Here is a 26221-nt window from a genome sequence, read left to right as displayed (position 1 = left end):
GACCCCTTCAATAGAAACTCCAGGAGTGGATGGACCAGAAAGCATACTTGCTGAAGATCAAGCTGGATTCAGGGAAGGTTGATCCACCATAGACCAATGTCTGGTATTGCAACATCCTGTTGAAAAATACTCCTCCCAAAACATATCTACACTCTACGTCGACTTAATTGACTTTAAAGCGGTCTTTGACTGCATCTCATGAGTCAAACTATGGAAAAAACTGGAGAGCTCTACAATCGATCACCGACTACTTCACCTAATACACCTACTTCATGAAGGGACCTCGCTTTTTTTTGTGTCAGGAGCGACTTGAGAAACTGCAAGTCGCTCCTGGTGTGAGAGAATTGGCCGTCTGTAAGGATGCTGCCCAGGGGACGGCCAGATGTTTTGACGTTTTTACCATCCTTGTGGGAGGCTTCTCTCGTGTCCCCACATGAGGAGCTAGAGCTGATGGAGGGAGCTCATCCATGCTCTCCCCAGATTTGAACCTGCGACCTGTCGGTCTTCAGTCCTGCCGGCACAGGGGTTTAACCCACTGCACCACTGGGGGTTCGCTGAAAATAAGGTACAACACTAAGGGCCCCTCACCAAGGCACAGAGAAAAGTCCTTATGACTCTTTAATCATACATCTTTTGTGGCTCATGACATCTCCATCCTGGCATCATTTAGCTTGCTATGTGTATGGCCATGTTCCAGAATGTTTTGCCTGCATCTATGGCAGGGATCATCAGAGGTTGCAGGCAAAATGTAAAGAATTCTTGGGAATATGGCCATACAGCCCGGAAAACTCAAAGCAACCACGTGATTCCGGCCATGAAAGCCTTCGAAAACACATCATTTAGCTTCACGCTACTGTCTCTTGCTCTATTGTGTGGCAAGGTAAATGGTTGAGGAGGGCTTTCTTTTAAAGGGCGAGAACTGCAGTGCATAGCATTGAGATTTTTAAGGTAATTCAATTGCATCAGCTCTAGTTTCATGATTCTTTTATGGGTGAGCAGATGAAGACTTGTATATTGCATATGTTATCATAAACTAGAGTTTATAGGGGGGAACTGCCACCATTTTTGGAATCAGCAGGTCAAATAGATCCAGAAACAGGTCTAACAACTGAGGAACCAAAATGTGTTCGTCTGTCAGTTAATCCCCTTTTACTGTCAAGAGTAAAATTATAACATTTATCATCAACTTTGGAACTATTAATAATAAAAAAATTAGATTCACATTTCTTAATTTCCTTTACAACACATTAAGGTTTCATGAAATTAATGAAATATGCTTCTACCAGTCTCCACTGATAACGTCACAATTTTGAAAAAAAAAAACACCACACATTCTTGGTTTAGGTTCTTGTAAGCTTGGTGTTTATTTTCCCTGAGGAAAGGAGAGCAAATTTATCTGCAAGGCCAACCTGCAGGCAGTTTACATTGAGCTTGTGAACCTTGGAGCTCTGATTGAACACAGAGTAATTGCGCTATGCAAGTGTGCTCTACATGAAGATCTTCATCAGCAAGAGAGCAGAGAAGGGTGGCAGGAGGAAGCTGGTGGGTCGACAGCCCTGAGAACGCATTGTTTCACATCGGGCCTTCTGGATATTATCAGAACCAAACCAGAACCGGGCACGTTCTTTTTCTATTGTTTCACAGACAAACTTATTTGTGCAGCCCATCATTGTTCGGTCTATGTGGCTTCCATCTGCACACAGGAGAAAAATGGGTGGTCAAGAGATCAAGAGAATTTTCAACACCAGCAACGGTTCTCTAAGCAAAGATCTATATGGTCTCTTTGGTTTGGTTTGCTGGAAAGGACCTCTGCCATTGCCACATTGAGTCTTAATGGAAATTTGTTTATGGCATTTCTACCCCACCTTTGTCCAGCCCAAAGGGGACTCATAGCCGGACAACCATTAGATACCTTCAGAACAAAGTGCAAGTAAAACAAACATTTAAAATAAAAATAATAAAATGCATACATTAAGACATTCAAAACACATACAAACAATACCTTCACTGTTAGGGTGAAGTATTGTTTGTTACCTTGTTATCCAAAGTCATAGTCTGAACCGTTCCAACATTCAGTTGCCCAATTTCTATTTATCTATTACACAAGATCACCAAAGGCTTGATCAAAAAGCCATGTTTTCACTTTCTTATGGAAGGTCAGGAGGAAGTTGATCTAATATTCCAAGAGAGGGAGTTCCACAGCCGAGGGGCCACCACTGAGAAGGCCTTGTCTCTCATCCTCACCAGTCTCGCTTGTGAAGAAGGCAGGACTGAGAGCAAGGCCTTCCAGATTATCTTAAGCTCTGAAAACTGTAATCTTATGCTAAGTCAAACCTGGAGAATCTGTGGCTCTCCAGATGTTGTCACATGCCCAGCAAGCATGTCCAATGACAAGCAAAGCTGAATCATCAAGATTTAGGACTGAGCAATAGTGATAGCTTGGGAGCTTGGGAGTGATCCTGGATTCATCGTTGAGCCTTGAACCCTAGGTCTCAGCAGTGGCCAGGGGAGCTTTTGCACAGTTAATACTTGTGTGCCAGCTGCACCCGCACATTGGGAAGTCAGACTTGGCCACAGTGGTCCACTCTCTTGTTACATCCCAAATAGATTATTGCAACTCACTCTACGTGGGGTTGCTTTTGAAGACTGTTTTGAAGACCATTGGACTAGTTGGAAGAACTCCAACTAGTCCAATGGTTGGCAGCCAGATTACTCACTGAAGCGACATACAGGGAGCACACCACCACCCCTGTTATATTAGCTCAATTGGTTGCCAGTCCACTTCTGAGCACAATTCAATGTGCTGGTTTTCATCTATAAAGCCCTATACAGTTCCAGCCAAGCTTACTTGTCCGAAATTGTCCCTCTATGATCCACCTTGGAGTTTACAATCATCAAGAGAGGCCCTGCTCTCGATCCTGCCACCCTTGCAAGCACGGTTGGTAAGGACGAGGGACAGAACCTTCTCGGTAGTGGACCTTCACCTATGGAACACACTCCCCAGCAAAATTAGGGCAACTCCCTTACTCCTTTCCTTTAGAAAAATGGTCAAAACATGGCTCTGGGGACCAAGCATCGCTCTCCTCCCCCCCCCCCCCTCTCCTGGCGAGTCATTTCTACACACCAGGAGAGCTGCTCCGAGAGTGTACTGGAGGCTGAGTAAGTTTATTTTACTTTTCAAAGAGGTCTGGGGGCTTTGGGGGAGGGGGTAGAACCTCCAGATGTTCTCACGGGCGAGTCCCACAGGAGCATCTGACCACCCACCCCAGAAAGTGTGCGCTTTCTGGGGTGGGTGTGGACAAGCCCCCAGGAAGATCCGCATTTTTAAAACACAAATTCTCCTGGGATAAAGGCCTGTCTGGATCCACCCTGAGAAGGGTGGCAATGTGAGGAGGAGGAAAGTGGATTTGTGGATTGGGAAAAGATGGGTTTCAAAACGCAGCATGGGCATGGCTATGAAAGTGATGGGGATTGGTGTCAGGGAGGTACTTGTCCCCACCCCCATCCCCAGTTTGCTATTGTGTCAGTTCACTTGCACTTCATGACAGTTTGCAATAGAGCTTACCATGGTTTCTGCACTTTCTATCTTAATCACACACCCGATGTGTGTCTCACTCACATACGCATATCTTTGCACCTGCATCAACCCATAATCTGTGATGGGCTCACTTGACCACAGAGAAAGACCACACTTAAAAGAAAATGAAGGCACAGGCATCTGGTTGTTCTAGCTCAGTACTGACCACCTGCAAAATCGGGGAGCAGTAAGATAGCCTGGATATTAATGTGAAATCACTCACTAGCTAATTCAACATGTGAAGCCATCTCAAAGCATTTGAGATCCCCTCCAGTACAATCCACCATCTTTGCTTTGCAGGAGTCTGACCAGGAATGGCATCCGGGGCACTTCTTTCCATTGCTTCTTGTCTCCACTGGTGGTACTGAAAATAGAAAGGAAGGGGTGTTCAATCATTCTCTTCCAACTCTAAGATTCTATGATTCTATGATTTCTGGTGGTTTTCCATCAGACAGTGCCCTCCAAACATGTTGAACGACAACTCCCAGAAGCTCCCAGCCTAGGGAAAGGTGGATTGCAACACATTTTGAGGGCACAAAGTTGGAGCATGCCACATTTAGGGTTGGCGTCCATGATAATTCAAGGTTAAAGCACGGCTATCTATACATTTATTTTTGAGAGGGCTATAGACAACTTCTGATAGGCTTAATCTACGATGTTTGGTTACCAGTATTTAAATTGAATCTCCATGTGTCAACACAGTATTGCTAGAAGCAGCATTGGAGCTGTTACATCTTATCTTGCTCTTTGGGACATTACTATGCTTAGCTGGGCTTATTGGAAGTACAGTCCAAAACATCCAAATATGCACTGCATTTCATACAGTCTCACTTGGAGAGGTGCACAAATTGATGTTATTTAGACAGGTGCATTAAGATACTAGAATGGGAAGATGATGCATTGGTTGTGGACAGTATCAGTCAAAACCACATAATGGTTTTAATTTTTAAGAGGGTAGAGTTCAGCTTTACCCTCTTAAAACTTAAAACCATTAGGTGAAGGTTTTGACTAATATTGTCCACTACCTATGCATAATCTTCCCATTCTAGTCTCTTTATCCACCTGTCTAAATAACATTAGAAGGAGTTTTTTGACTCTAAGAAGAATTTAGTGATATAATCCATTGCCTACAGAGCTATTATTTTATTTATTTATTAGGAGCATTTCTATCCCATCCTTCTCACCTCCAAAAAGGGACTCAAGACGGTTCCCAACAGGAACAATTCGATGCCGAACAATAAATAACAAAGCATAACATACCCTTAACATACATTAAAAACAATTGTAAATAAACATTAAAACAGTTCACCATTTCAAGTCATCTTCCAAATCAATCTTACCATTAAAGCAATCTATTCTGCAAACACTTGACCCCATAACCAAGATTTGAGCTTCTTCCAGAAGGTCATGAGGGAGGGGACAGATCTGATCTGATCTCATTAAGAAAGGGAGTTCCAGAGCCAAGGGGCCACCACTGAGAAGACCCTGTCTCTCATTCCCACCAAACGCGACTGTGATGGTGGTGGGACCGAGAGCAGGGCTTCTCCAGATGATCTTAAGGTCCTTGGGGGTTCATAGTGAGCTTTCTTTCTCTGGATGTCTTTGAAAAGAGGATGGACAATTACCGAATAGAGATAGTCAACCTGTATAGACAGGGTGATTTTTTGTTCATGTCAAGAGTGACCTGATAAACTGCAAGTCGCTTCTGGTGTGAGAGAATTGGCCGTCTGCAAGGATGTTGCCCAGGAGACACCTAGGCGTTTTACCATCCTGGGGGAGGCTTCTTTCATGTCCCTGCATGAGAAGCTGGAGCTGATAGACAGGAGCTCACCCTGCTCCCTGGATTCGAACTGACGACCTTTTGGTCAGTTTCACAGTTAAAATGCTTTCCCAAACATTTAGATGAAATCTACTTATAATTTAAATTTATTAATATAGATTTAATTTTAATAGATTTAAATTATAAGCAAAAACATTCCATCATGGAGTGAATTCTTTCCCATTTCAAGATATGGAAAAGATAGATTGCCCTGATTCTCAGATCAATGAAATGCTTTTTGTAAAAAAAAAAATTTGCAATAGTATCCACCTAATACATAGAAATCTACTTACTGTATTACTTTATATACATCCATAAACCATTACATTTTAACCCCCCACCCCCCCGCTTTCCCCTCCCTCCAGCTTTACAAAGCAATGGCCATATAGCCCGAAAAACCTACAACAACCCAGTGATTCCAGCCATGAAAGCCTTCGACAATACATTTTTAAGTGCAGCCAGTCCAGGAGTCTGTCCATTTTCTCCTTTATCTGATCATTAGCTTTCCTTTCTTCAACCTATTTCACATATATTAACAAGTTCTCTTTGATTCTTTGTATTTTTATGATCCATGGAATATCTTGTTGTATTAATTCCATAATATCCAATTGTACTTGTTCATAAACGTATTCATTCCATCTGTCCATTGCCCATTTTTTTATTCTTCCATCCCAATGCTATTACAGCATGGACAGCTTTAACCATTGCCATCAAATAGGTTCTTGTGGGTTTTTTCGGGCTATAGAGCCATGTTCTAGAGGCATTTCTCCTGACGTTTCGCCTGCATCTATGGCAAGCATCCTCAGAGGTAGTGAGGTGGCCGTCTGCAAGGATGTTGCCCAGGAGCCTTCGACAATACATTGCCATCAAAGTTTGTTGGTCTTCTTTCTTCAACGTTTGTAAACCCATTGTTCCAATATCCAATAGTCCAGGCCCAATGTACAAAATTATTTTGAATAAACCATTTATTTTTTCTAGTACCCTCTTCCAAAATATCCTTTGTCTGATCAGGGAATCCAATTCGTTTTCCACTCTTTTTACTTAGTTCTTAGCCATTTCCCATACTCCTCTCAATTTCAACCAATTTTCTCTTCCTCCTTTTTCCCACCAACTCCATAAAATCCATCAAATCTTCTCCATTATTATATAAGTCTTTCACTCTTGAAAATCCTGCTTTATTTAATTTCTTCAGCCAGTGTTCCTCTTCACCCTCAAACAAACTATACAATGGTGACCATTTAGACAATGTGGGGATCCACTGCCTTTGCTGTTTTCTCATATTGTAAAAGCCAGTCTTCTAATTCCCAAATATCGAATCTTTCTCTTGGCTATTGTAATTATACCCTTTTCCTGAATTTCCTTAATTTTCCTTTTGTTCATATTCATTGTTAGAATTTCTGATTTTGCTAGATTTTTTTTTCAGGCCGGATTCTTTTTTCAAAATATTCCAAAATAATTTTCATTTGCCCCAAGGTCTTTCTTGGATTTCCATTATAATTAAAATATTGTCTGCAAATCAATTAATTCTGATTTCCTCCTTCCCTATTCTATATCCTTTAATCCATTATTCCTTATTCTATCTGCTAAAGGCTCCATTACTAATGTAAAAATTAAGGGTGACAGAGGGTGACATTTATCCTGATCCTCCCGTCAGCCTTTCTATACATCTCCTCTAACATCGTAATAAACTCTCTGTTGAACCCATATTTATTTAGGATTCTATATAAATACTCATGATTTACCGAATCAAAAGCACATCTAGTTTTATCATAGCCCATTCCTTCTTGTCCCTAATTCCTAATATATTGACTATGTTTCTTAATGGGTGGCTAATACTCCTACCTTTAACAAAGCTGTATTGTTCCTCTTTAATTAATTTTGGGAGGAGCTTCTCTAACCATCTTCTGCTAAGATTTTTGTAAAGATTTTATAATCCTGATTCATTGGGCTTATTGGCCTATGAGATGTTACCGCTAATAAGTCCTTCCCCCTTTTAAAATTGTAAGTATTTCTGCCTGTTTCCAAGACTTTGGTGGTGGGCCCCATCTCATTATGTGATTAAACAATATTTATAGTTGTGGAGCCCCCGGTGGCGCAGTGGGTTAAAGCACTGAGCTGCTGAGCTTGTTGATCGAAAGATTGCAGGTTCGATTCCGGGGAGCGGCGTGACTTCCGCTGTCAGCCCTAGCTTCTGCCAACCTAGCAGTTCGAAAACATGCAAATGTGAGTAGATCAATAGGTACCGCTCTGGTGGGAAGGTAACGGTGCTCCATGCAGTCATGCCAGCCACATGACCTTGGAGGTGTCTACGGACAACTCTGGCTCTTCGGCTTAGAAATGGAGATGAGCACCACACCCCAGAGTCAGACATGACTGGACTTAATGTCAGGGGACTACCTTTACCTTTACCTATAGTTGTGGTATTAGCACTTCCCCCATTTCCTTATAAAATCGACCTGTAAATCCATCAACGCACAGTGCCTTATTACCTTTCAGCTCCCCTATCGCCTTTTTTATTTCCTCCTGAGTTATTTCTTCTATCATTAACTCTGCCTCCCTGGGGTCCAGTTTTGTATTTACTTCTTCTTCCCATCTTTTGACTGTTTTTCTTTTCTTTTCTTTTTTGCATATAGTTCTTTGTAGTAACTTGCAAAAACCTGTAATGTTTTTTCTGCTCCCGTTATTTTTTCCTTTTGCTTATTTCTTATCTGTCCTACTCCCTTCTTTTTTTAAAATAGTTAGCCAATCTCTTCATAGATTGAATATTATTTCACTGGTAGCCATTTTTAACCATTACAGCAACTTTCCACAACTCCAAAGCATCGATCTCTGACAATTCCCTTTTTTAACTGGGCTAATCTATCTCCCTTCTCCTTATCCTTCTTCTGTTGAACTTCTCTCTGACATGGGGTATTTTCCTTCAATTTCTTTTCCCTAACCATCCTCCTGTTTCCCTCATAACCTATTTCCCTAGTTATGCATAGTCCTCTAAAGACCGCTTTTGAAGTGTCCCAAAGAGTTTGTATCCTGGCTGAACCATTGTTGCAATGGAAGTAATTTTTCATCTGTTCTTTCATATATTCTCTACTTTTCAAATCCTTCCAAATTATATTTTTATACTTCCATGTCTTATCCACTCCATCCCCGCTTATCTCATAATGAACCATCACCATGGCATGATCAGAGAGCCAGACTGTATCTGTAAAAACAAGATCTTATTTCCATACTGAAATTCTCCTTTAACAATATATGATCAATTGTGGTATATTTCTTGTGTCTATTCAAATAGAAAGTTAGTTGCTGTTGATCTTGTGTCACCTCATAAACATTTTTTAAGTTCCACCTTTTCCAATTCACATTACTTTTCTTACTGAAATCAAAGTTAAAGTCTCCCATAATCAAGACATCACCATCATAATAATTATCTATTTTCTTAAAAGGTTTTTGTATAGATTTTTCCTGACTTGTATTAGGAGCATAAACACTGACCAATGTCATTATTTTACCTTCTAGGTTTATTTTTAAAAATAAAAATCTTACGTTCTTGTGGGTTTTCTCGGGCTATAGAGCCATGTTCTAGAGGCATTTCTCCTGACGTTTCGCCTGCATCTATGGCAAGCATCCTCAGAGGTTGAGAAGGTCTGTTGGAAGTAGGAAAAATGGGTTTATATATCTGTGGAATGGCTGGGGTGGGGCAAGGAGCTCCTCCCTGCTGCAGTTAGGTGTGAATGTTTAGCTGATCACCTTCATTAGCATTTGAAGGCCTGCCTGAGTCTGGGAAAATCTGTTGCTGGGAAGTGTTAATCTGTGCCTGGTTTTTTCCTCTCTGTTGTTTAGCTGTTATAATTTTAGGGTTTTTTAATACTGGTTGCCAGATTTTGTTCATTTTCATGGTCTCTTCCTTTCTGTTGAAATTGTCCACATGCTTGTGGATTTCAATGGCTTCTCTGTGTAGTCTGACATGGTGGTTGTTGGAGTGGTCCAGCATTTCTGTGTTCTCAAATAATATGCTGTGTCCAGGCTGGTTCATCAGGTGCTCTGCTGTGGCTGACTTCTCTGGTTGAAGTAGTCTGCAGTGCCTTTCATGTTCCTTGATGCGTGTCTGGGCGCTGCGTTTGGTGGTCCCTATGTAGACTTGTCCACAGCTGCATGGTATACGGTAGGCTCCTGCAGAGGTGAGAGGATCCCTCTTGTCCTTTGCTGAACGTAGCATTTGTTGGATTTTCTTGGTGGGTTTGTAGATTGTTTGTATGTTGTGTTTCCTCATCAGCTTCCCTATGCGATCAGTGGTTCCCTTGATGTATGGCAGGAACACTTTTCCTCTGGGTGGATCTTCATCTTTACTCTCGTGGCTTGTTCTTGGTCTTGCAGCTCTTCTGATGTCTGAGGTGGAGTATCCATTGGCCTGGAGAGCCCAGTTGAGGTGGTTCAGTTCAATCTACAAACCCACCAAGAAAATCCAACAAATGCTACGTTCAGCAAAGGACAAGAGGGATCCTCTCACCTCTGCAGGAGTCTACCGTATACCATGCAGCTGTGGACAAGTCTACATAGGGACCACCAAACGCAACGCCCAAACAAGAATCCAGGAACATGAAAGGCACTGCAGACTACTCCAACCAGAGAAATCAGCCATAGCAGAGCACCTGATGAAACAACCTGGACACAGCATTTTATTTGAGAACACAAAAATGCTGGACCACTCTCACAACCACCATGTCAGACTACACAGAGAAGCCACTGAAATCCACAAACATGTGGACAATTTCAACAGAAAGGAAGAAACCATGAAAATGAACAAAATCTGGCTACCAGTATTAAAAAAATCTAAAATTAAAACAGCAGAGAGAAAAACAGGCAGGGACATCTAATCACCTTTCAAGAAGAGTTTGCTCCAGGCACTGTTAGCCCATTGTATGCTAATCAAGGTGGTCAGTTGAAAAGATTCACACCTAGCCCAACTTACAAAAGCCTTTTGTCTCACCCTGGTCATTCCACAGATATATAAACCCCCTTTTCCCAGCTCCAGCAGACCTCTGAGGATGCTTGCCATAGATGCAGGCGAAACGTCAGGAGAAATGCCTCTAGAACATGGCCATATAGCCCGAAAAAACCCACAAGAACTGAATTAGTGGTTAGTTCTACTCCGCTACTCAATTCTACCAAATTCAAGCCTTTGACCTCCTTGAATGAGTCCATTCAACTGCAGTGTGGCTTTCATTTTCTACTGCCTTCCTTTTTACCACACTTTATTATTTTTCCAAGTGAGTCGTGTAAACTTATGATGCATTCAAAATATGAAAGCTCAGCTCTTTGGACTTCTTGTGAGACTTCAGGAATAAGTCTGAGCCTGTGGTTTTGAGAATTGGGTTGGGACTGCAGGAGATTGGGCTTCAAACATCTATAGAAACCCATTGGAAGATCTTGACCAACCACCTTATCACACTAAGGTAAATTGGCCCCTTGCAACATTTGGAGGACAGGGCCTGCTGAGTGCTATCACATGATGCTTGGCAGGCTCCACTCCACTGAACCTGGAAGTGGCAAGAAAGCATCGCAAGAGGCTTCCTCGGCCACGACGGAAAGTTAAATGTTTTTCACCTATTTTCCCCATCTGATTGGGACAGGGCACCAACATGCCTTATCCCGTTCCCCCAGTATGATGGGGGAAGGAGGGCAGACATGCAAAGAACAAATTGGGGAAGGGGTAGTGTGAACAGGTCCCAAGTCACACTCTCTTCATCATAAAATGGAGGCAGTGGCAACTTTCCTCTGAATAAATGATGCCAGGAATATCCTAGAACTGGGACACAGTAAGTCAAAGTTCTCATGGAGGCACATAACAACAAGAAAGAACTTATCCCATTATGAAATACTCCATTTGTGAGACGGTTGAGAATTATATCGAATTGGTCCCATCACATGATATTTGCCCCATCCCTTCAGTATTCTGCTGGAATCCATCTGCAAAGCGTTGGAGAAATGGGTTATTTGCAGACAGAATTCTAATTTATTTACTTTATTGTTATTTACTTTATTTGTATACCGCTCTTCTCAGCCCTTAGGCGACTCAGAGCGGTTTACAGCAGTTTAGATATACAGGATACAAAATCATTATGCATTTAAAAAACAAAAGCATCACAAGTCATTAACATCATTAACATAAGCATCAAACAACAATACATCAATATAACAAATCCATCCGGTCTAGTTGGTGAAATTAGAATCCAAAATTCGTAATCAGAATCCAAAACTCGTTATCCATTATTCCGTGTTCCAATAATCAGTTAATCAATCGCACTGCTTAGTCGAAAGCCTGTTCAAACATCCAGGTCTTTACTTTCCTCCGGAATACCATACAGCTGCATCTGAAGTCCTGGCCATTCCAAGACTGGAAAAGTTGGATGGGACAATCAAGACATCAAGGCGAGAAAATGGATGAGTGCCCAGTAGAGCATAAGATGCGGAAAGACACTGAGGAATCAATGGGAGTAGAATCTCTTCACAGGATTTCTGAAGGCATGGTGGAGCAAAGATACGATGAGGAATAACCACTTGAGAAGCGGCCGCAGGTTCTTGGAAACGACAGGGGTAAGGTACATGACCGCAAGCCCCTTCTAACAACCTGATATCCGCCTTTGAGAACAGTGGAAAGATCCCATCATTCCTCTAAACGCCAGTTGCATAAGTTTTTCTTTTAACTTCTGCCCAATATCCAACAGCAATAGTGAAAGTTGATGCTGGCATTGGCATGGTCACATAATAAAACCAGTTTAATACACCTTCTTCGGATTCTGTTATTTCCGCTGAGTTTTCGCCACTCAATAAAACAACAAAGCATGCATCTGCTCGGACTGTAGCTTGCCACGTTGACATGGCAACAGGCGGTTCTTGGCATGGGAAAAGGGCGCTGTTGTTTATTGGAGACCCCACTGTATAAACACACGGCCTGTCATTCTGGTCTGTCGTCCAGCTGAGTGATCTTCCGTCTGGCTTTGTTTTGTACCAAATCCTTAAGGCATGAGGGAAGTCCTTTGGCAATTGGACACCTGCCTTCCTGATCTCCAAGCTCCAACTGCCGGTAACAAACAAGAGCTCTCCACAAGCAGGAGCTCGGCTGCAACGCCTGTAATAGTCAAGCTGCTCCTTCCAGTGATCTGCAGGTAATGTCACAAGTTCATGCACAATTTGATTCCTGCGATCCCTGGCATCTTGAGACGATCCTGTTAACTTGGCAGGGTTTGCAAATTCCTCGACGGCTGGACCAAGGGAAATGTCTACCTCCTCAACCTTTAACACGGATAAATCACAGCAGTCTAGGACCAGTGAGAAATCTTCATTCCCATGAATCTCAATGTCACAGCAGTTCTTTGAACTAGAAATCCCAGAAGCCTGTTCCTTGTTGCCATGGCTACCGTTTTTATCAGAAGTATCATTTTCACCTTTACCACAGGCAGCAAAATCATTACATCCACTTTCAGGACAGCAGGCGCTTGCATTTGACACAGGAACCGAGCCAGATTCAGGTGCCTGGACTTGGCAGGTTTCATCTGACCATGACCCACCAGCTTCTTCAGTCTGCTCTCTTGTGTTTTTTGAAATGCTACAGATTTTTCTGTTTCTGGAGTGCTGTTTTTATGTGGTCCTTATGCTGGTCTATGACCGTAATAAAGATTGTTGATCTGTATGCATCCCATTGCCAATCATATGACTTCTCATGTGTAGGCAGTCTCATGACCATAGACTTTTCATTATGGAAGCAGCTGCCACATCGAAGGGGAAAGATCTCCAGGATTACTGAAATCTCTAATTGCCATTTTATGTTTTTACTGAAAGCTGTACAAGTTATTTTCTCCATTGTATTCGTATGTGTAACGTAATGTTAATATTTAAAAGAACTTTAATTAGTAGAAGTTCGGGCATCAAGGCTACATCACCTTGCAGTCTTAGAAAAAACCTTTTAAAGGTCATAGAGTGATGCATCCTGATATAAACGGATTATATCCCAATGTGATGTAGGGTGTTTTTAATGGATTGGGAGGAGCCAGCCTTCCATGGTGTGATGAGTCAAAGCACAGTATTTTCAAATCCTAAGAATTGTGAAAATCAGGTGTGATGAGGAGAGTATGCATCCTGCCTCAATACAGTATGCATCCGGTCCTTAAAAAAAATATGGGATGCATCCTGATAGAAATGTATTGTATCCCAATGTGATAAGGTCTGAAGTGTAGAACTACAATTGTATGGCAGTAGAAGTGTAATCTACAACTACTTAAAGTTTACAAGTTGTGAACCAACGCTCTTCTCGGATGAGTCCTCCACATTCCCCACATTCCTCTCTTAAACAAGACACAAAGCAGCTAGGAAAGTGAAAGGGGAAGGGAAGAGTTGAAAATGTTATACATACATGAAACAGAGGCAGTTTTGCATTCCTCTCCTTTGCAACAGGTCCAGTGTGTCCTGAAGTATTGGTTGCGACCCATATTAAAGTGAATTGGGGGGAATGAGCATCTGTAAAGATTGCCACAGCCTTTCGTGGTTTCCTCAACTGTCACTCCATCTATGTGGAAAGACAGAAGGAGAGAAGAACCTTGTTATTATTATTATTATTATTATTATTATTATTATTCAGAAGTCAGCAAAAATTCCCAATTCTACTACAAGTCAACTCTTTCATACTGATATCTAAGGTCCCTGTGGCTGGTAATATATTAACAGGGAGGGGAAGAAATTCCCTAGAGTTCAGACCCAAAGGCCTATATGAGCCATACATTAAAAGAAAGTACCTCTGCCCAGCTTTCTCAATGATTTCCTTGACTACTTGTGAACACTGGAACCAATTCTTCTTAGGGAAATGGGAATCAAGAAACTTTATTCTAACCTATGTATGTCTAGTGAGAAGATGGACACAGAGTAAAGTATGAATCTTGGCACCACATAGAAAAGAAGGAAGCTAAGGGCAGATTTAGACAGCCTCCTTATTGTGGAAAAAATCCGGAATTAATTCACCTCAAACCAGGAAAACCCTGATTTGTGGTGAATTAATTTGATAGTGGGTTTATTCCACACCTTCTTGGAAGATGCAGGATAAACCCACTACTTCAGGTGTCTGGACTGCAGAATACTGACAGTATTTCCACAGTTTTCTGGTCTAAATTAACCTGGAAAACCATGGGAATAACAAGCCCCTCCCCAGAAGCCCACCTAAACACGATAAAAAAGCAAAAGAACTCACCCTGCCTCCATGCGACGGCTGCCAGAGTTCTCCTGGCTCATACAAATGACGTGCCAGGAGAAGGGGAGAGCAGGAAAATCACTCCTGCCCCCCCACTTTTCCTGGTGCTTCATTTGTATGCACCAGGAGAACTCCGGCATCCGTCGCATGGAGATAGGATGAGTTCTTTTCCTTTTTACTGTGTTTAGGGAGGCTTCTGGGGAGGGAATTAAGTCTCCCGGTTTTGTGCTGGGAAATCCCAGTACAACATCTTGATACCCATGTTCCTGGGGCCTCTCGCACTCATCCCAGAAAGCGTGTGCTTTCTGGGATGAGTGTGGACAGGGTCCCAGGCACATCCATGTTTTCAAAATGTGGAAAATGTTTTAGCACCCCTGGGATAAAGCCCTATCAGGAAGGCCCTAAGTAAGTCCATAGAACTCCTGGAGACCCATAGAACCTCTGGAGACTTAGGGCAGACCCTGAGTTCTAGCAATCCCCCCCCCCCCCACACACACACACACACACCCAATATTGGCACCATTGGAGAGCAAATAACCGCACACTGGAAAATGTTGTGCTTCCTCTGGGATTTAAAAAAATAGCAGGAAATACTACCACATTTGCCTCACCTGGAAGAATTCAAGGATGCAGTCCATACTGTTTTCACAGCCTCGCGGGTGAAAACAGGGACACAGGTAGATAAGCAACACCAGAGTGTGATCAAAATGGGAGAAGTCATTACTGTTGAAAAACATACAAGCTAGTACATGCTGAAGCAGTTTGCTTTTGCCTGGACTTACTGGGAAGTACAAGATTCCACCCCTCTTCTCCTCTATCTTCGGCTTTTGCATTTTGAACTCAGTATACAGCAATTGAACGAGTGAAGGAAGTGGGAGGAGGCAAGTAAAAGGGAGATATTGTAATAGCAGCTGAAGTATGCGGTGCCAGAGAAATAATTAGGTTTGTCCTTGTCAAATTGGGACAGTTGGGAGGCAAATGCTTCTATGTAATAGTTATGAAAAGCCATTTTTAAACCAGTTACTAATGTGTTTGCTTCATTTTTTGATGAACCATCAACTCACCAAGTATGTTCACAGTATATGAGATTACACAGGTTTCTTGGCTTGCTTTACAACCTTCCATGGCGCCTGTGCAGTTTTTACCCGGACCAGTACATGTTTCACACTGTAGAGAAGCACCTGAAGGAGGGAATAAAACATAATGATCATTATCCTTTCATATGGATAAAAATTCCAATTTTCTGCTAGGCTAGGTGGTATTTGTATCACACTAAAGGCATTTCTGCTCCAAACTGGCTCCAGAATAAATGGCCAGTGCAAAAACAGCACCAGGGAATGCCCAAATTCACCCTTCAGTTTTCTTTGGCCGAGCAGCAGACAGAATCCCGACTTCTAGTCCAACGTTCAAGCCATTTGGATCAAACACACTGGGTCAAAGGAATTTTTACCAGACTCTCAACAGAGTTTTCCTTCTTAACAACTCAGTGTGATTCTAGCTCAGTGGTTCTCGACCTTCTTCATGCCGTGCCCCCTTAACACAGTTCTTCATGCTGTGGTGACCCCCAACCATAAAATTATTTTCATTGCTTGTTCATAACTGTAATTTTGCAACTGTCATGAATCATAATGTAAATATCTGGTATGCAAGATGTATTTTCATTCACTGGACCAAATTTGGCAGGCACAAATACCCAATACACCAAAATCTGAACACTGGTGGGGTGTGGGGGGTGATTTTGTCATTTGGGAGTTGTTGAGATTTTAAGTTAACCTACAATCAAAGAAAATTCTGAACCAGGCCCACAATTGATCTGCGCCAAATTTGGCACACAGAACTCCAATGACTAACAGAAAATATTGGAAGGGTTTGGTGGGCATTGACCTTGAGTTTTGGAGTTGTAGTTCACCTACATCCAGAGAGCACTGTGGACTCAAACAATGATGGATATGGACCAAACTTGACATGAATACCCAATATGTTCATACGTGAATACTGGTGAAGTTTGGGGCAAATAAGCTTTGACATTTGGGAGCTGTAGTTTCTGGGATTTATAGTTCACCTACAATCAGAGAGCATTCCGAACCCCACCAACGATAGAATTGTGCCAAACTTTCCACAAAGAACCCCCATGCCTTGAAGGGACTCGCTGGTGCGATCCTCCCTCCAGCCTCACATGCTCTCCCTCTTCTGCACATGCGCAGCATGCTGCCATGCACCGAGCATGCCTGTTCTCCCCTCCCAGCTTGGAATCCCAGAAACAGTCCTCCCCTTGGCTGAGAGGCCAGCCAATCATCAGAGGAGAGAGCTTTTTACCATCTATTTCCAAAAAGGAAGAGAGGGATAGGCGGAGAGATCTTCAGCCCTCTCTGCCAAAAGGGTTCCTAAGACCATCAGAAATATATTTTTTCTGATGGTCTTTAGCGATCACTATGAAACCCCTTCATGATCTCCTCTCCCCCAGGGGTCCTGACTCCCAGGTTGAGAAATGCTTTTCTAGATTGTATCTGCTTTGGTCAGATATCACCTAGAAAACTGTGTCCAGTTCTGGGCACCATAATCCAGGAAATATATAGTTGTTGTTTATTCATTCAGTCGCTTCCGACTCTTCATGATCTCATGAACCAGCCCATGTTAGAGCTCCCTGACGGCCATCATCACCCCCAGCTCCTTCAGAGTCAAGCCAGTCAATTCAAGGATACCATCCATCCATCTTGCCCTTGGGTGGCCCTTCTTCCTTTTTCATTCCATTTTCCCCAGCATCATTGTCTTCTCTAAGCTTTCCTGTCTTCTCATGATGTGGCCAAAGTAAATCTTTGCCTCTAATACCCTTCCAGTGAGCAATCGGCCTTTATTTCCTGAAGTTTGGACTGGTTGGATCTTCTCATGGTCCAAGGCACTCTCAGAATTTTCCTCCAACACCACAGTTCAAAAGCATCTATCTTCCTTCGCTCAGTCTTCCATATGGTCCAGCTCTCACATCTGTAGGTGACAATGGGGAATACCATTGCTTTAACTATGCGGATCTTCGTTGCCAGTGTGATGTCTCTGCTCTTCACTATTTTATCAAGATTGGCCATTGCTCTCCTCCCAAGAAGTAAACATCTTCAGATTTCCTGATGCAGTTTGCATCTGCAGTAATTTTTGCACCTAGAAATACAGTCTGTCACTGCCTCAATGTTTTCTCCCTCTATTTGCCAGTTATCAATCAGTCCGGTGCCAGAATCTTGTTTCTTTTTATGTTTAACTGCAACCCAGCTTTTGCACTTTCTTCTTTCACCTTGATTCGAAGGCTCCTCAGCTCCTCCTTCCATTTGTCCATCAAAGTGGTATCATCTGCATATCTAAGGTTGTTAAAGTTGCATTCGTCAAGCCCTGCACATCGCATGTGTTCTGCATACAAGTTGAATAGGTTGGGTGAGAGTATACAACCCTGCTATATGCCTTTCCAAATCTTGAAACAGTCTGTTGTTCCATGGTCAGTTCTTATTATATTGAGTTCTAATATATTGAGGGGGGCAAAAAAATGGTCAAAGTTCTGAAAACTATGAATCCCTGTGAAAGCAGCTTAGCGAGCTGGGTATGTTTAACCTGGGGAAGAAAAAGTTAAGAGGGATATAATATCCTTGTTTACAAATTTAAAGGGATGCCATATTTGATGGAGCAAGTCTGTTTTTTTTACTGCTCCAGAGATATGTATGTGGAGCAATGGATTCAAACTGCAGGAAAAAACCATTCCACCCAATATCAGGAATAACTTCCTGTTGGTAAGAGTGTTTTGGCAGTGGAATGTGTTGCCTGGGAATCTGGTGGATTCACCATCTCTGGAGGTTTTTAAACAGAGCCTGGATGGCTATCTGCCAGGAGTGCTTTGGTAGGCATTCCTGCATGGCAGAATGGGACTGGAATACATGGCCCTTAGATATCTTCCAACTCTATAAATCTATGACTGAAGTGTTTTGAATACCATCCAAGCTGAAATATGTTCCGCAGTGGACAACTAAGTACTTCTTACTTACCAGTTGTTATAATTGTGAAAAATAGGAGGAGTTTGAGAAGCAGCCATGGTGAATCCATAAAACTCTCCTAGTTGGTAGTCAAGTTCTCCAGCTTAAAGGACCTGTAATGGCATTCAAGGGAAGCATATTTGGAAAGCAAGACTGCAGCATAGTTAGCATTTAAGCATACTTAATAATTCTGAGACATTGGCTAGATCTACAGTGCCATCTAACACAGTGTATTATATGCTCAGTGTGGACCTATATAACCCCACTGTTTTCAACATCTATGTTAGACCCCTTGCTAGTTTGGCTCGGAGTTTCGGCCTGGACTGCTACCAATATGCAGACGATACCCAACTCCTTCTGCGCCTGGAGCCTGGAGCAACGTCAATTCCAGACAATTTCACCCTATGTCTGGAAGCACTGTCGAACTGGCTACGTGCTAGCAGACTGAAGGTGAAGACTGAGATTCTCTGACATGGCCACCCGGCAGGTCTGACTCATCCATTACCCATCTTCGATGGTGCCACTCTATCTCTATTGACCACTGTTAAGAACTTAGGTGTCGTCCTGGATTCACAGCTGACAATGGAAGTTCAGGTCACTGCTGCCAGCAAACAGGCCTTTTCCCATCTATGACAGGCAATTGGCACCCTACCTATCTGACGAGGCTCTGGCAACTGTTATCCATGCCACGGTCACGTCTAGACTGGACTATTGCAACGCCCTGTATGTTGGCCTTCCTATGTCTACAACCCGAAAGCTTCATATTGTTCAGAATACGACAGCCAGGTTACTCACAAGAACGCCCATGAAATGCCATATAACACCAGTGCTGCAACATTTACATTGGCTTATGAGTACCGTGGCCTGTATAAGATGTTAGTTCTGACCTTTAAAATTATTTACGGCCAGGGTCCATCGTACCTTAGGGACCGTCTCTCCTTCTCCCATTGTCGGAGGTCGCAACAACCAGCCCAACGTGACTTGAGAAGTGCACTTGGAAAGGACCAGACGCAGGGCTTTTTCTATTTCTGCCCCTGCCTTATGGAATTCCTTGCCTCCCTATATGAGAGCCATGCATGACTTAAGACCTTTTACTCTAGCACTTAAGACCTGGCTTTTTACTAGAGCATTCGATCTCTGTTAATTTTTAATTTCTGTATGTATGTATTTTATCTTTTACAATTTAGCTGTAAATCACCTAGAGCATTCTCGGATGGAGGGCGATTAATAAGTAATTAAATATGATATGATGATATAATGATATGCTCCCCATTGATTTCAGATAAACCCCAGCAAATATTGTGCTACTTCAAACTTTAGTGTCCTCAAACCAAATAATAAGAAATATTTGAGTATACTATTGTGTCTTTAAATCAGACTAAAATATTGCCCCTCCTGCTCCTTCGAAGGATGTCATGGAAAAGCAGAAGAGAGTCTGCTTAGGAAAGGATGGAAAATGTCCCCACTCACCTATGAGCAGGAAGTTGAGATGTTGCAAGTTGAGATGTTGAATAGAGGACAATGGAAAGATGGGAAGCAGGGGGAAGAGAGAGGTGTTGCCATGGCAAAAGTTGCCATGACATCCCTACATAGTATGACTCCTCCTGTGTCATAGTTGGTTGGTCACATCACAGCCCCATGGGACCTGGAGGATCTATTTATTTATTTATTTATTTACTATATTAATATACCACTTTTCTCAGGCCTCGGGCGACTCAGTAGATAAATTCAATGCTCAAAACATCATAAAACAGTTAAAGGCAATTAAAACAGTAGCATAATAAACAATCATTATAAATCAGTAAAACATCTCATTAGTGTCTCATAGTTAAAATCAAGATCCAAGTTCATCATCCAATTGTTCCATATTCCTATATTCGTTACACTGCCTTTTCAAATGCCTGCTCGGACAACCAGGTCTTCATGAACGGCTAACAGGGAGGGGGCTGATCTAATGTCTGTAGGAAGGGCGTTCCCTAGCTGAGAGGCCACCATGAGAATGCCCTGTCTCTCATCCTCGGCAAACGCTCTTATGACACAGGCGGAATCGAGAACAGGACCTCCCCAGACGATCTTAACGTCCTAGCTGGTTCATAGGAGGAGATGCCAAGGGGATTTTGTCCAAACATGATTGTGGTGATAGTGGTGATCATTGTATGTATTCAAGTTGACTCTGGCTTGAATAGATCCTAACACACATCATTGGATTTTTTTCAGCACTATTTCTTCAAAGGAAATTTACTGTCTCCTTCCTCCAAGATTGAAAGAGTGCCCACCATCTTTTAAAAGAGTGTTAACCTCTGGTATTTTATGTTTCATGAAGGTTTTTGTGCAAATTATCTATAGACTTCCACCAACATTACATGCATTAAACCAGAAGTGACCCCTTTTAACTTCAATAGACAGAATCCCCCAGTGAGTGTGATCAATATTAACATTTTAAACCTGCTAGCAGGAGAGATGGTGAGCATTAGTCAAGGAGGTAGTGAAGTCTTCCTTCTCAACATTCCCTCCCCCCACCCAAAAAAAGATATATGTGTTAGTAAAGGTAAAGGTTTCACCTTGACATTAAATCTAGTCATGTCCAACTCTGGGGTATGAGTCCACCTCCATTTTTAAGCCAGCATTGTCCGTAGAAACCTCCAAGGTCATGTGACTGACATGATTGCATAAAGCGCCACTACCTTCCTGCCAGAGCAGTAAGTATTGGTTTACTCACATTTGCATGTTTTCGAAATGCTAGGTTGACAGAAGCTGGGGCTAACAGCAGGTTCTCACCCCACTCTCCAGATTTGAACCGCCAACCTTTGAGTCTGCAAGTTCAGCAGCTTAGCGGTTTAACCCGCTGCGCTACCAGGGGCCCCTTAGGCTTGTGCATTCCAGCTGAACTGTGATCTATTTCTGCTCTCTAAATTTCAATGGATCCACGAATCCATTTTTGTGCAACTCCTGAAAACGGGTGTACACCCAAAAAGCCGTTTTCAGTCCTCAGGCAAAAAATGCGGCAAGATCCAGGTCATTGCTGGTAATGGGGAGCCTATGAAGCCTCCCCTTCCCATCATTTTTAGTGCTATCTCAATGAAAAGCCACACTTTTCATATGCATTGACAACTATGGCCAAATCCCCAAGGACTGGGGGCTTGTAATCATTGTCCCCATCTACAAAAAGAAAGAAAGATGGCCCTGGAAACTACAGACCAATCAGCCTCCTCAATACAATCAGTATGTTATATGCAAAACATCTTCAATGGATACTCAAAGACTGGCTGGAACAAGAAAGCATACTTGCTGAAGAGCAAGCTGGATTCAGGGAAGGTTGATCCACCATAGACCAATGTCTGGTATTGCAACATCTTGTTGAAAAATACTCCTCCCAAAACATATCCTCACTGTATGTCGACTCAATTGACTTTAAAGCAGACTTCGACTCCATCTCCCAAGTCAAACTATGGGAAAAACTGGAGAGCTCTACAGTTGATCGCCAACTACTTCACCTAATACACCTATTTCATGAAGGGACTTCACAGAGGCAGTTGGAACGGGAAAACTTGGTAAGCAAGGCTGCATCCTGGCCCCTCTACTATTTAACTTTTACATCAACTCTATGGTGGACCATTTTCACAACAAGGATTTCCACCCCGCCCTGCCCCCCAAAACTGTCAGGAAGACATATTTCCACCTTACTTTATGTAGATGACGCAGCTGTACTCTCAAGAATACCCATTGGCCTTAAAAGAGCAATGAGAGCACTAACACGATACTGAAAAGCAGATCAGCTCCAACTTAGTTACAATAAAACCAAAATCATGGCTTTTGCCAAAAGACTCAAGAGTCACAGTTGCAGCATAGACAGACATAAAATTGAGTAGTTCCCATGTTTCAAATACTTGGGTAGTCTTCCAATCAAACAGTAGCAGAGAAGCCCACGGAGATCACATAGACCCCGCTGCACAGAGGAGCTCAATTGCCATTTTAAAATATCTTAAGTCAAGAGGGGGCCACTTCACACCTGCAGCACTTAAACTATTTGAAACTAAGTAACAAGCACAAGTCCTGTATGTTGCCCAGCTAGGGCCCTTCTCCACTAGAGCTGGTACAGACAAAGTTTCTGAGATCGGCCCTGCAAGTACCAAAATGCATTTCCAGTGCCGTCCTGTGACTGGAGACAGGTTTCATGAGAGTGGAGGCCAGGATATGGGTGGTCATACTTATCTACTGGCTCAGAGTATCCCATGCTCCCCTTGGTCTTGTTCCTTTAACCATGGAATATGACTTCCAGTCTACATGGAAACAGTCTATAGCAACTAAAATCTCATCACTGGGCCTCTCCCCAGGGTTGCTACTCAGTATGGAATACGATCAAGCCAAAGCACTTGTCAAACAACATATCATAGACACAGAGCACCAAATGGATCTAGATCTGGCCCGAACCTTCATTGTCAACAAAGACAATAGATATCTTGCCTCCCCTATGGCATACTTAACAAATCTAGAGGTTCTTAATAATTGGAGGTCCTTCACCCTGGCTCGATGTCACGCCTTTCCATCAGCTGTAGTCGAGAGTCTATTCCAGAAGATCGTATTTCCAAAAAGACACTGTCCTTGTGACTTGGGTCACACAGAAACCAACTGATGTTACCAACTTACAGCTTCTAATATCTTGAGGGCCACTCTATTTAAATAATACTTTGTATGATTCAGAATTACTGGAAATGACTGTGATGATCATCTGGAATTATTTATGCAACCAAGAGCTTACCAGCAGGTTTTAGATCTCTTTGGCAGTCCTTACTGCTCCTCGGTCTTAGATGCAAGAGCGCTCTTTCAAGAATGTCTGGTGATTCTATCACAATAGCTCTTTGTTTCCTTGCATTCTAAGCAAGAGCCTTTGACCTGCTTTAGTAATTTGACTCCACTATTCCAAGATTCAATCTGAAATATTCAAATATATTTTATACAAGCTATTAACATCAGCTAGATTATTAATAGCAAAATAGCAAAATTGGAAAGGGGAAATGACGGTACAAACTGATGAATGGTATAAAGAAGTCTGGAGAATGGCATAAACAAACATCAAATTTAAAAGTAAAGATGGGACTATGGAAAATCAATTACTTTGAAAGTGTCTGGAGAAGATTTTTAGAAAAAAAGTATTGGGAAAAGAAGATGGGAATTTACCTCCATGTGAAGAACTGAACTTTTGGTGGGATTTTAGAAGAAGAGATGGCTCTGGAGAAGGGGAGCACAAGGATGAGAGAGAATAAAGGAGGGGGAAATGTACAATCATAAGATGGGTGAACTTATGTGACACACACACATATTGTAAAAAATTAAATTAAGAAAAAGGAAAATATGCTGAAAAAGGATCAGGACTGCCTGTATCAAATTAGAATGGTTGAAAATCATGCTGAAAGCATAAGATATTGTTTGGTTTTGGAAGCTTAGAAGGTCCAGGTCTGGTTAGTTCTTGAAAGAGAGACTGCTAAGGTTATGTATGCTATACTCATATCAGATTATGTATGCTATATTTGAAGAAATGTGGGGTTGAGTGTGCAGGAACCATGTGGAAGTAGAAAAACCGCCAACATATCTGGACGTGTGGCAAAGCATTGTAGAGCCAGGGAGGTTGGTTTTGGGGTAGGGGAACAATAGTTTGAAGAAATAGGGGTGCAAAACAGCAGAAATCCATTTCAAATTTCATATTGAAATGTGGATGGTCCCTGCTTCAAATCCGAATTCCAGAAGTTTTGTTATTAATTTGTTAGTTTTGTTCGATTGATGGCAATGGTGAAATCTTAGAGGCTCATTTCTTTGTCATTTTATGGCTATCAGGATGAAACTTGCTACAATTGTAGCACACGTTTACCACTGTTGCGCACATTTATGGCTGTAAGTCTGCCAAGTTTCAAAATGGTTCCATCATCCACTGATTTTTCAGAAAGTTTTTACAAATAACTTAAAAAAAACAAAACAAAAGAGGTAAGCTTTTAATTTTCCTTCAATGGCAGAACATGAGAAGAGCATCATTCTTGCCAAGTTTAAGAAAGATGCAGTCATCCACTGATTTTTAGGATTTTGTTTTTCAATTTAAGCACTTTGGACGAGTCACAGAGGATTGAAAATTTCTCAGCCTCAGAAGACTGACTTTAAAAAAAAACAGCTATCAGGATGAAACTTGCCACACTTGTAGGACACACTTATTACTGTAAGTTTGTAGGATCTTTAATTTTAGTTTTTAAGATTTTTTTTTCAATTACAGCCTTTTGAGTTGAGTTGAAGTAGATGGCTTAAGGGGAAACTTTAGAGCAGTGGTTCTCAACCTGTGGGTCCCCAGGTGTTTTGGCTTACAATTCCCAGAAATTCAGTACACCAGCTGTTTGGATTTCTGGGAGCTGAAGGCCAAAATATCTGGGGACCCATGGGTTGAGAACCATTGTCTTAGAGGCTGCAAAAAGGAATCGAACCTTCAATACATGGGTTCAATTCCTATGAATTAGGTAAGCATGCATAAAAATGCAAGTACCTTTTTGTTCTATTTATAGTAAACTGAGGAACAGTTATGAACAAAATGCTCAATTAATGAAACTGCTGGGTTGTTGTAGTTTTTTCCGGGCTATATGGCCATGTTCTAGAGGAATTTTCTCCTGACGTTTCACCTGCATCTATGGCAAGCATCCTCAGAGGTAGTGAGGTCTGTTGGAAGTAGGAAAAATGGGTTTATATATCTGTGGAATGACCAGGATAAGACAAAGGACTTTTGTCTGCTGGAGCTAGGTGTGAATGTTTCAACTGACCACCCTGATTAGCATTTAATGGCTTGGAAGTGCCTGGGGGAGAGGTGATTTGATGTGCCTGATTGTTTACTCTCTGTTGTTTTGCTGTTGTAATTTTAGAGTTTTTTAATACTGGTAGCCAGATTTTGTTCATTTTCATGGTTTCTTCCTTTCTGTTGAAATTGTCCACATGCTTGTGGATTTCAATGGCTTCTCTGTGTAGTCTGACATGGTGGTTGTGAGAGTGATCCAGCATTTCTGTGTTCTCAAATAATATGCTGTGTCCAGGTTGGTTCACACGAATCAAGGAACATGAAAGGCACTGCAGACTACTCCAACCAGAGAAGTCAGCCATAGCAGAGCACCTGATGAACCAACCTGGACAAAGCATTTCATTTGCATTTAAAGAGGGGGGGGGGGAGGAAGAAATGGGAGAGGATGAAGGAAGGCAAGGCTCCAGCTTCCACTCTCTGCAGTACACCATTTATTCTTTCTCTGGATGTCTTCATGAGATCCTTAAAGCAGATTCAACAGAGCAAAAGAAAGATAGGACGGCAGTTGTAGAGAGGCTTTGGGGAGCTGGCATCACCATGAAGGAAACATGTGTATAAAGGAAACCATGGTACCAATTCTCCTGACACAAAGATACATTGCATTTTTTTAGTTAGCAACGACTCTAGAACATGCAGTCTTCATTCTGTTTCTCTGCGCTGATGCAATGCAATCCTGTGGGCAACTACCAGAAGTGGCTTTGTGACATTTGATGGCATCTGGGGACCCACAGGTTGAGAACCAGTGCCTTAGAGGCTA

The 26221-nt window shown here is 42.2% G+C and overlaps 1 protein-coding gene and 1 pseudogene across 1 annotated transcript; both read right to left on the bottom strand.

Moving 5' to 3' along the window:
- Positions 1-1350: 1350 nt before the first annotated feature.
- Positions 1351-23454, bottom strand: LOC132781051 (phospholipase A2 inhibitor and Ly6/PLAUR domain-containing protein-like). The gene is made up of 6 exons (XM_060784977.2): positions 23398-23454; positions 18651-18751; positions 15696-15812; positions 13804-13956; positions 3801-3941; positions 1351-1693 (listed from the first exon to the last, which is right to left on the bottom strand). The coding sequence occupies exons 2-6, from the start codon at positions 18706-18708 to the stop codon at positions 1488-1490; spliced, it is 675 nt and encodes a 224-aa protein (XP_060640960.2). The 5' UTR covers positions 18709-18751; positions 23398-23454; the 3' UTR covers positions 1351-1487.
- Positions 11442-13379, bottom strand: LOC132780467 (aminopeptidase O pseudogene; annotated as a pseudogene).
- Positions 23455-26221: the final 2767 nt, after the last annotated feature.

Source organism: Anolis sagrei, chromosome Y (assembly GCF_037176765.1).
Source record: "Anolis sagrei isolate rAnoSag1 chromosome Y, rAnoSag1.mat, whole genome shotgun sequence".
NCBI classification, from domain to species: domain Eukaryota; kingdom Metazoa; phylum Chordata; class Lepidosauria; order Squamata; family Dactyloidae; genus Anolis; species Anolis sagrei.
Note: the sequence above shows the minus strand (reverse complement) of the source record. Positions and strands in the feature narration are given on the sequence as shown.

Bases quoted from the DNA above. Each gene is read 5' to 3' on its own strand.
- LOC132781051 (XM_060784977.2), bottom strand. From the start codon at position 18,708: ATGGATTCACCATGGCTGCTTCTCAAACTCCTCCTATTTTTCACAATT. The intron at 13,957-15,695 runs GTGAGTTGATGG...CTTTCCACATAG, and splicing joins ATATACTGTGAACATACTTG to ATGGAGTGACAGTTGAGGAA. The intron at 1,694-3,800 runs GTGAGTGATTTC...TCCTGTGTGCAG, and splicing joins TTCACATGTTGAATTAGCTA to ATGGAAGCCACATAGACCGA.